Consider the following 11,514-nt stretch of genomic DNA (forward strand, 5'->3'; position numbering starts at 1 on the left):
TAAATTGTGCAAGTCTAAAACATGCAGGCTTCCTAATTGGCAAATTGCTTTAGGAATGATGTTTTATTATATGCACTCTGAGACAAATACATGCGTGACGGGGTACACTGCTGTAGTGGTGTGTGTGCTCTCCAGTAAGGAGTAAAAACCCTTGTCGTCAAATGGGTGTGAAATACAGCACTGTGCATTGTCCTGTGAGAGATTCGACATTAGAAACTCAGCATAGAATAACATGCAAGAAGTTTTCAGGAGACATACGTGAGCTGAAAAAAGGCTTTTGCAGTCAGGATCATGCAAACACAAAGAGCGTTTGAACATAATTTGAAACTTGCAATTGGAGTGACACACCGTTACACATTCCCTACCCTTTGATGGATGTTTTGAAGACTTTCGAAATGTACCAAGTAGTTCCAGTATTACCCTACTTTTGTGTTCACAGAGAACTTGACCTTAAGGGCATATCAGCTGAAATGTTACATGAAAGATATTTACGGTCAAAGAATAATGCATTAAGTAATACTGTACTTTTTTCAATAATCATTTTAGAAAGAAAATGGTTCCAGTTTCCATAGCTTTAAAGAAACTCTTCGCAGCGGCTGTCCCCCGGAACCTTCCGAGGGACCGAGCGTTTGATGCACTAAGTCAATATTTACTTAAGACAAGCATCACATTTCCTAGTATTTCACCAACAAAACCCAAAGACCTTCACAGAAAACCTTGTAGCAATCGAAAACAGACAACCGGAGCTTCACAAAACCGTTTTCAGAACCGAAATACACCGAGGCAATCGATCACAATAACACTTTTTTATCTGATGACGCACTTCAGCAAACTTCTAAAGTGCATCGATAAGTAATCAATAACCCAGCAAAACATGACCGCAAAAGCAAAAACCAGCAAAAAAAAATATATGCCATGTTTTTACCTTGTTCGGGGGCATCCGTAAAACCAGAAATATATCCTCAAAACGCCCACTCATCTCCAGACCTGGAGGAAACCGAGATTTATTAGAATTAAATTTTAAAACCGACCGCCTCGAAAAAGCTGTCAGTCATTATATTTTCAACCATTCAGAGCCCTTAGGGGGTGGGACTTCCTCTGGGAGCCTCTGGCTGTGTTCTAGCTGTAATCCAGCTGTCAATTATTGACACAGCAGTTGTTAATCAATCAGATTCTTATCAGTGGTCATTTCTTCATACCTGAAGGCCACTCTAGAGTTTTTTTTCAATGCCTAACAGCAGAAAAAGTCTCTTTAGCAGTGCCTGAAGGCTCTTTGTAGCAATTGCAATAGCTTTTACATATTTTTATTGACTTTCATTAATTTTTACAAATTTTCTGGCAATGTGAGAAATTTTATTCCAGGCGCAGTCTTCACAAAAACAAATATGTAGATTTTTTTCAAATTGACCAATGTGTCCCAATTTTTCTATACAAGCTAATAGACACCTAGAACAAGGCCTACAAGCATTCTCAGCAATAGGGCAGACCCAAAACTTGAAAAAATATGACCTCACCTGAAGAAGGCTCCACGGCCGAAACGTTGTGTTCTCTTTCTTCTTTTTTTTTCAGCATGGAATAAACCTATTACTTGTTCCTTTGAAAAAAAATTATATTTGAAGACAGCAAAATAATGTCCCTGCTGTTTTTTTTCTGTATATTTATGTCTGGTGAGTGGACACAGTGAGAGATAAAAGAAATATGAAGCCAAGGGGGGCTAGCTTCAATGTAAGACCTGAACCAGGCTTCTGCTATGTTCTGCTGCAGAGATGTTTAAGGAGAGAAAATTCCAGGAGGAAGTTGGCTCTGGGGGTTAGTTACAGCAAGGCATTAAACTACTTAAAGCAAATGTTTTTCTCATGTATACTGACTGCTATGTCATTAAAAAACAGTATGGGAATTACATTAACTATATATTTATTTGAACTTTGGAAAAGATCACAGAACATCAGAGTCTGATGAAGGTACAAATGATATACTGTATAAGGCTGTTAAACTGCTTGTGCTTTTTGTCTTCGACTCACTGAACTTTCTACTCTCTTCCAGAACACACACAACCTGTTGTCATGCATTTTTTTCATTAATTAACATTAATTAATAACAAAAATAGAAAATAACAAAATTAAAAAAGACAGTAAAATGATATGCAACATTTAAAGATGCTAAAGAATTTGCACTCCTGTCCTGTATGTAAACCCATTCTTATGAGAATTACGTCTGAAATGTAAGTTAGGCTAGAGGTTTCATGTACGATTACCTGCTACCTCTTATTCTCATCAAAGTCTGCAGTAATCACCTTCTGCTCGAGAGCAGCTTCCGCGTGGGAACAGCGTTGACTGATGACGCAGCCGCATTGGAAAGAGGCAAAAAATCAGCGTTCTTCCAGGTAAATTGCCCACTATTAAAATGCACACTTGGACTGAGCAAAGGCCATTAAATCTTGGTAAATAAATTGTCACAAATGACAGGCTTACATTCAGGTTTGAATGATTCCACTCAGAAGGAACTATCCCCTGGTAAATGAAAAATAAAACTGTTTTATAATCAAAGCATTGGCATATGATGGAACAAGATGGGGCGAGCGACTGTGGCCCAGAGCTCACCAGAAGTTTTTCTCCTGTTTTTGACTCTGGACTGTTTCTCCTCCGGACTCCAGGGGGGAAGAGCCCCGGAGAGCAGGGGGGTGGAACTCAAAGCCAAACTGCTGGAAGGGAGTAGAAACTGTGGTGCTGTTTATAGTTATATGACAATAGTTAACAGCGGTGTAAGAAGCCATTGAATTAAACAATACGTGTTAAAAACGAATGGTGGCACAGTGGTTAGCGGTGTTGTCTCGCAGCGCTGGGGCTCTGGGTTTGGGGTTCATTGCAGGAATATGAAAAACCTTTGTTTTTTTTTACTGCAGCTGTTGTAGAGGTAGTTAAACTGGCTTTCACCCCCCCTAAGCTTTATTTGAAGTGATTACTAAACTACCTGGAAGCACAAAAGTTTTAATAACATGTTGGAGCTACTGCAGCTCAATTGTGAGAGAATACAAGTGTTTTGAGGCTTACAGTATATGCATTTCTTGGTTACCTGATTTTCCGATAGACCCTCTACCACCTGCCACCTCATCCAATTAATAACAAGATTAAGCTTTCAAAGACTTTCAGTTTTTCAAGCAGTTTTACAGTTTTAATCACAAAATCAGGGACGTACTGTACAGCAGCTGATTAAAAAATTGTACTGTATATACCTACATTAGTATCTTGGACAGTAAAAGAACATAATGGTTTCTTTTAGAATTTCTGATCTCTTTGGTTTAGTACAGTGGAGTGTAATAATGTATTTTCTCTTCCTATTTATCTAGTATATTTTTAACTACCACATGTTAAGGAAATAAACATTTGGTGTAATTAAAATGCTCTCTGTAAGCCATGCTGTTGTTAAAATGTAGACCAATGTAATCTGGCTTTGACTGAACTGTCCCATTTCTACTATCCTCTGTTAACATCTAGGGGAACTGGTGCTGAGACACTGTGCAGGTGTAACTGAACCAGTCTTAGGGAAATTCTGAAATACTTTAGTGATATTTTAGGCTTAATGTGGTGACATTTTGAGGCGCTGGAAAAGAGAGCAAATCATTTTCTTCCTGTGATTTTTAAAATATTTGTTATTTTTTTTTGTCTTTGCCTGGTCTCTGTTGCTGTGTTTTCATATGCCGTTCTGCATATTGCTTATCTTGTATTGCAGAAGGGCATGCGTACTGTATATAAGTCTCTTAGAGCCACACATGGTAACACCTGGTGGAACACTGCTTTTCCAAGCCAAGGCAATACATTTATAATAGCAGCCATAACTGTTATCTTGATAAATCTAACTTTATCCTTGCCAACATTAGAGACTCATCACCCAGTAGTGCAAGGAGAGGGTCCAAAGACAGCTGATTAGATCAGTAGAGAAAGTGTCTGAGAGTTGAATTAGTACTGTATATGCTAAGCTTTGAGCAGGACCAAAATGTGCAGAAGAGTACCTGAAAAGTGTTATTTCTAAAGCATTTGCTTATAATTGATCATAAACGTGGTCATATCACTGACGAAAAGTTCCAAATGTACTAGAGATCCATTGGAACCATGAGTTTTGGTAAGTCTTGAATAGCCAGTGTAAAACCTGACTGAGAGCCCCACACCAACAGTTCCACTGTACAGTGTGGTTTTCCCACAGCTGAAAGAGAATTACCACTCAGCCATGAAGTACCTTTCATACTGTAGATATACTGGTTAGAGTGAGGACTCCTTTGTCAGTCTCATCCTAGCTGGCTTCATACAGTAGGAGCAGGAGCAGAGAGGATCAGCACATCAGACTAGTAACCAACAGAAGGTGCACAGAGAGCGTGCTGCTGTAGCAGGCTGGGGAAACAGATCACGCTGCAGGCAAGCAAAGCCCAGGGGGGTTACCCAAAACTAGTGAGGGTCATTACCATGGAGACACTGTAGCGGAGCACAAAGGCCAGGGTCTAAGCGGAGAAAAAAAGCTGTCACCAATAGCAGGTGCAAGGGAGATCCAAGAAACATTGACATGAACAAAGAAAGGTCAGAAAAACAAAACAAGCAAAGGACAAGAGACACAAGAACAGCTGTTTTGAGTACAAACACTACAACAGAAACCAGAGCTGGGTCTGAGCAGCCTTTTAATATCCCAGAATCACCAGGACAGGTGGGTTGGTCATTGCCTCCAGTTTATACAGGTCTCCTGTCAGCCATTGTCCATGGCAACCAATACTAAGTGACAGGTGGGCGGAACAGAGGGCGGATGCCATGCCAGTGATAGTTCACCCCGCAGAACAGCAGCCGGTGTCGAAAGTGTCACTACACATTAAATAACCAAATAGCGTGTGAAAAATCAAACTGATCACTTGTGATGGATGAGGTGAAAGTTAAAGCTAAATTCTGTTAATGCACTGAACCATTTTTTTACTAGCATTGTAGAAGTACTGTAAATCCTTGAGCTCATCAGAAACACATGCAGTGCCCTTTCATAACTTCATTAGGAATGTAATGTTCTGACAATATGCATTTGTAGCAATATGTTTTTTTTATAAAGTGGAAGTGTTATGTTTAGAAATGTATTCATTTTGAGCATTTGTTTGAAATCCACTGTTGCACAAGATTTGCTTTTCTTGTTCATGTTTGCATGAAACTGTTTAAAAATGTCCAACAGAATGGCTGTCAATGTGTCTGTGTTTTGAAGACACGGGAACAACTAGTCCAGTCACTGGAACTTCATTTCTTTTTTGATCAAATAGAGTAATACTATTTTATGAAAAAGAAAATGCATGCATCAGATATTTGTGTTGATAATATTGCAATTTCCTCAGGTAATGCTGAAGGTATTTAATGCCATTCACATATATTTTGCAACTGAATAGCTAAATGAAGTGACAAAGAGTAGAAAAGTAGAAATTTCTGTATGATTGGTTCTTTTATTATTCCTCCAGGAACATATTATGAAAGGCTGATTTTCCAAGTGGTGATGACTTAATCCTCTTTTATTCAAATTGTATTGAAATGTCCTAGCAATAGGGCTCATTACAAAGACGTACTGTAAGAACATTTAGCTTACTGGATGAACAAGGGAAAAACTCCATTAAAGAAAATAGTTATGGATATATTCAATCAAAAAGCACAACAAAAGATAACCCACCTTAAATATCTGTCACTTCATGTGACTGGAAGTGTCCAATAACACCGACGGCTGAATCCCATGGTGACAACAATTTGCCCTTCATCAGTGATGCTTGTCTCCTCTTGAGCTGATTCTGCATATCTTTACAGTTCTCCCTTTGACAATCCTGTGAATCCTGAGCTATCTTCTGAACTTGTCTAGAACAGAACTACGGGACAAAAAGCATCACCATTAAATTGAAACTGAATCCAACTGAATTTTATTTTTGTAAATAAATTACGAATTTGAAACTTATTTTTAAATTTAATATGTACAGAATATCAAGATCTTAGAATGCATTAAAATATCACCTGCATGCAATTTGTAATTATTCCAATCAGATTGAAAAACAACTCTAATTGTACCATTATAGTATGATATATTATTTATAGTATACTATTCTATATACAAACTATTATGCTATCCTGCTACACCGTATCTCCTGAATGGGAAAACTATAGTGAAGATTTAACATGTTTGATCACTTCTTCTGATTTTCAGAACTTGGATGATTGTCATTACAGGAAGGTTACTGGAGGAAACTCTAAACCATGAAAATGATTTCACTTAAAAAAAACTTGAAAAGCTGTACCAGGTAAGAACATAATCAGATATTTGTTCTGATAAGAAGAACAAAGCCATGCACTATGTCCATCAGCCTGAGAAATTGAACTGTGACAGATGAAAGTTTCTGTTCCCTCCAGACAGGCAGTAATTACACTCATTTCTGGAGGATGACATTAGATGCAGGAATCCAATATCATTTTGGCACTCTTTCTCCATCTTCTGACATCCTAAGTGTGAATGAGATAAAAGTGAATTATACCTCATTCTTTACCAATTATGACAAAAACATTTACAGTTCCCTGCAAAAGAATTTAGACCCTTACACAGTTTTCACATTTTTTGCTTTAAAGCTTGCAGTCATGACACTTTGAAGTATCAATTAATATTTGTTATGTACTGTACACAATATACTATACACATTCAAAGAAAAAAACAACAATAAGTAAATACAGTACATAATTTATAGAAAATGCATAAATCATGATGGTATAAGTATTAAATAGCCTTTGTTATGGTAAAACTAAATTAATTTACAGTAGTTGTAAAGTTACTTTAATGAGCCACACAGTTAGCAGAGTGGCCTCTGCGCACAATGGTGGTAGTTCACACGATTTCAGAATCAATATACCTTTTTGGCGTCTTTGCGTGGTCTCTCAGTCAGGTGGTTAATTTCAGAGCAAAGTATCAGCCACATAGACGACAACTCAGGGATAAAGATGCAGAAAGGCACAGATCAGAAGAAGGATATAACGCATTCCAAAGACCCTTAATATGTCTCTGAGCATGATGAAGGTGGTGAAGAAGTAGGATGCACCCAAACACTGTCTAGATCTGGCTGTCCCTCCAACTGAACAGCTAAGGAAAGAGGAATACTGGTTATGGTTATATGTTTATAGAATACTACAGTGTACAGTGAAGCCAATAGTGATTAATAAAGAGTTACAGTTCAATCCATATGAAACTTAGAAGTAATAATAATAATAATTGCTTACACTTATATAGCTCTTTTCTGGACACTCCGCTCAAAGCGCTTTACAGGTAATGGGGATCCCCTTCACCCCCACCAGTGTTTATTCCCCAGGTGTTTGCATGGGTTTTGCAGGGTGCTCTGGTTTCCTCCCACAGTCCAAAGACAAACTGGTAGGTCAATTGGCTTCCAGGTGTGAGTGTGTGTCTGTGCGTGTGGACTGGCATCCCGTCCAGGGTGTACCCCGCCTTTAGTCTGTTGCTTGCCGAGACCCTGAATTGGATGAAGCAGTAAGAAAACGTATGGACGCTCTTGAAAGATGCAGTCTATGTTCTGTCCTAACTCCTGTTGAGAATCTGTGGAAAGAAGGAATAATTGCTGCAAGCTGGTGTGTAAAGTTGGTCTTCCTGCTGTAATTTCCATCAAAGGTGTGTCCAACAAATATTGAGTTTATATGTCTGATATTTATGCTTTCAACATATTTCACTTTATTCGTCGTTGACATTTATTATATCGTATTTTACCTTTCAGTAAGTCTTTAGTTTGAGCATTCAGGTTATAAAATATTAAGCTTACAAAAATGTTTATGTATCATTTTGTAATATCACAAAATAGCACTCTGCAGGAAGAGTCTGGGTTCTCTTGCAAGACACTGTATTTAGTCCATTCACGTATGATTATCAACTCCTTTAGACATTTTTTCCCCCCTGATCTTTCAGTGCAGATAAAACTGACAATTAGAGTAACATGATAACGGTAAATTACAGTTAAATTATGTACAAAACAAAATTTGTTTACAAGTTTCTTCAGCATGTCAGAAAATAACATAATTATTCAAACCAGATCAAATCATTTAATTCAATAATTACTTTCATTTGTTCTTTACTTTCAGTAGTTTTTTATTACCTTTAAAACTAAATCTAAAAATGCTAAATTTTGACATTGAAGATTGGCAAACATTTGTATTTCAATGTTTACCTCAAAAACAGTTTCTTTCACACAACTCAATGGCAAACTAAAATTTGGCCTCGTAGCTTTCTGCAAGAGGCCTTGGTGGATTCATGACTCATAACTCGACCAAGAGCACTACACAACCTCATGAGCTTTTTCAACAGCACTTAAGTCCTGTGTTGAAACTATACTTTTTATCATCTTGTGTGCCATTCCCTGTTCCACAACTCCGATATACAAATATATACAAATACTGCGCTGCATCTCCCAGTTCAGGCATTTTCTTAGGTACATCAAAAACCTGGAAAGACATGTACTTACTAGTACTGATGCTTGGTTTTTTTAAAGAAACGTAAACTGACATAAGAAATAGAGCAGACGCTCCATGCATGCATAACTTGCTCCTGTGCATGGGGATGTTTAAAAGCCATTATTTTAATTGCAAATGTTTTCTTCTACTTTTTTCTGTCATTCGGTTCGTATTTTGTAGGATGTGAAGTGCTCTGTCACATGGGAAGACCTTTGCAGAGCTGTTGCCGTCTGTTGCCAGAGAACAACGTCTGGGGTAACCTATACAGCGGCAGGACTGTGAAAGCCTTTGTCAAACTAAAATAGTACAGTAGTTACTCCACAACGGGTTAACTAAAAACAACCAGAACCCAGGTGAAATGTAATAAAAGGAAAAACTGAGATTGTGGAGAGATGTAAAGTCATTTTAACTCCTGAGGATGAAAGGAAACACGTGTCGATAAAATAAGCACAGTGTGAAATACCAGTTTTGAAGAATTAGATTATGTTGTAAGTGCAAATATATATATATATGAGAACCTCTACTTTTCTAATGAAAGTATTTCAGAGGTTTGTAGGTTTTGAGTAATAAATCAATGTCCTTAAGTCTGGTATACCGAGGGAGTCTACCAAGTGTGTCTCTGAACCTACAAAATCACTTGCTACTGGTTTCAACGATAAGGCAGATATTTCTTTGAACTTGTGAACAGATTATGCTGAAGATACAACAGTAGCGGCGTGTTGAAGGCATTGCACTGCACTATTTCTATCAGAAAACCCATTCTCAGAGTTCTGCAGAGATAACAGCCCCTCCCTCAAAGCTGAAATCATTTTCTTGCCTGCTCACAACATAGCTCATTCATTTCATTTCAGTAGTAACTCATTTATCTGCAGCTTTCACAAATCATTGGTGGCGAATCTTTCATCAGAGACAATTTCTTTAGAATTAAGTCAGGATTAAAGGTTTACAATCTTATTGCCTTTGCACTTTTTATGTACAGGCACACTTCAGAGTACTTCTTCCCCATTTTCTTAATGCTAAAGGCTATTCCTGTTTATGCATGATGTCACAAAAGTCTGTGATATACTGTATATTACCTGTTGGAAATCTTTTAGCACTATATTTAGCACTGTATGAAATGAGAAATGTAAGCAAGGGTGATGTTGGAATAAACAAGAGGCTGCAGGTTTTAATTCTACAGTAACAACAGCTTAGTAAAGGAGAAAATGAATTTGTTCTGGGATTATTGCACACAGGAATGACATAACGTGTAATAGGAACCAGCATTTTCATACCTGACCCTAAGCATGTTGGGATCTGATTGTCATGCCCGGGTGAGCCTGAGCTCCCAGGCCTCTGTCCCCTCAGAGACTAAGCACATTCCCATGATTCTCTACCCGAGGCAATCAGAACAGTTATCTCAGCACCTCTCCAATGCCTCATCATTTCCCATTATCTATACCCGGTCGTGGCACTGGGACAGTGCTCTGTCTTTGAGCGACTCTCCGGCACACAGCAGTGCTATCGCAGTACTGACCCATGTCTTTGGGATAGTCTGTCTGTCTGAATCCTGAAGATGTCCTAATCAGTCCTGAACCTGAGAACCAGTGGCGCCTACCCTTCAGTCAAGCGCCCTCACAGCAGCACAGCTTCCCTGTCCACATCCTCCCTTCCGACGGCACTCTCCATCCTCTCACATCCACCATTCCTCTTTCCATCTCCGGAAGTCCTTGGCCATCTCTGTCCCCTGGACAATCTCCGCCAGCCTCCAGAGATGACCAAGCTCCTGCATATGGATTCCAGCCTGGCGGTGACCAGAGGCTGTCGCCTTCAGCCTGCTGCGACATAACGCTTATTGGCTAAACTAACGAATGAGCCACACCTGCGTGGAGGCCTATGCCCTCAATTTACTAAGTGTCCCTCTTACACCCAGGTGTTTCCAACTGTTGTCCACTAGCTGTGGCTGGAGTCGTGGGTCAGGTACGTTTTAAGACCAGAATGTGTACCTGTCATTCTTATAGACGATAAAATAACATACCAGGTGATGTGAATACCTTTGTGCTGTATTCTAAGTGCTAACAGTAAGCCCTGGGGAGGAGGAGGGATGCATGAGGTACTGTATAAGGAGGTCTGTGTTTGACAGACTACATACAGTATACAGCTCTGGGACACGCTGTTGGGGATGATTATAACTTAGAACAGCTGGGGTGAAACGTCTCCTTAACGGTTTAACGAACAGAAAGGTAACTTCACTAGGGATTGGCCAATATCAAAGGATATCTCAGGGTTTTGTTTTGCTCAATACACCTTTTCTGACAGTTTTCTAACAATTAGATGCCGATTTGTTTTCATCATCTTTTAAAACATTAATCCCAAAGACCAAAATGTTTCAAAGACATGTGTTTCTTTGGACAATAACAGATTAAGTGAGTTTGGATTAAATATAAATGGATCACATTATAATGCTTTCAAGGTAAAAAAGTCTTTGAGGGAATTAATTAACATCTTGTGCAGTGTAGGACTCTATCATTCAAATACTGTATACAGTATATAATGTATCTTTGAGAGTTTAACTTTATCTTTAAATTCGAATGCAAATGTTATTTGTGGCTTCCAAGAGCAAAGCGCTAACCTGTTTAATGCAAATCCTTTGGTTTATTTCATTTACACTCTAAATGTACACTTCTGTTCTTGACAGTCATTTTCTTTTGTCCTTTGTCTCTCTCAGGGCATCGGCTATTATTTTGATAAGAATGCAAAAGAGCCTGAAAATGAAAGACGTGAGTGATCTTAAAGTGTTTTCATTCTAGTCTTGTGTGTATTCATCCCATTGAGATACTTCTAGCATGGTATCAGATGAATATCCCATCTTTACAAACCAAAATGAAAACGATGTGTGTAGAATGTGGAGTGCTTGTGATGAATGGAGGAAACTGAGTGCCCTGTAGCCTTGCCCTGACAGCAGCAGATTCGATTGAAATACACCAGTGTACACCTCCCTACAGGATATTCATGACTCCATCCATTTCCTTACGGCTTC

At 38.7% G+C, this 11,514-nt stretch overlaps 1 protein-coding gene and 1 long non-coding RNA gene across 2 annotated transcripts in view; one reads left to right on the forward strand and one right to left on the reverse strand.

Annotated features, from left to right (window-relative positions):
• LOC148820276 (uncharacterized) overlaps positions 1-1,128 on the reverse strand; it is a 41,219-nt gene extending 40,091 nt beyond the window's left edge. Inside the window, exon 1 of the long non-coding RNA XR_016094202.1 lies at positions 926-1,128. This is a non-coding gene — a long non-coding RNA (uncharacterized LOC148820276). The remainder of the gene's footprint in view (positions 1-925) is intronic.
• The window catches only part of mlip (muscular LMNA-interacting protein), a 51,047-nt gene extending 42,201 nt beyond the window's left edge, over positions 1-8,846 (forward strand). Inside the window, exons 12-13 of the mRNA XM_088933872.1 lie at positions 6,202-6,295; positions 8,676-8,846. Coding sequence (XP_088789998.1) covers positions 6,202-6,255 — 54 coding nt within the window. The 3' untranslated portion in view covers positions 6,256-6,295; positions 8,676-8,846. The remainder of the gene's footprint in view (positions 1-6,201; positions 6,296-8,675) is intronic.
• Positions 8,847-11,514: the final 2,668 nt, after the last annotated feature.

The sequence above is a fragment of the Atractosteus spatula genome, chromosome 15 (assembly GCF_055471065.1).
Source record: "Atractosteus spatula isolate fAtrSpa1 chromosome 15, fAtrSpa1.hap1, whole genome shotgun sequence".
In the NCBI taxonomy this organism is placed as follows: Eukaryota; Metazoa; Chordata; class Actinopteri; order Semionotiformes; family Lepisosteidae; genus Atractosteus; species Atractosteus spatula.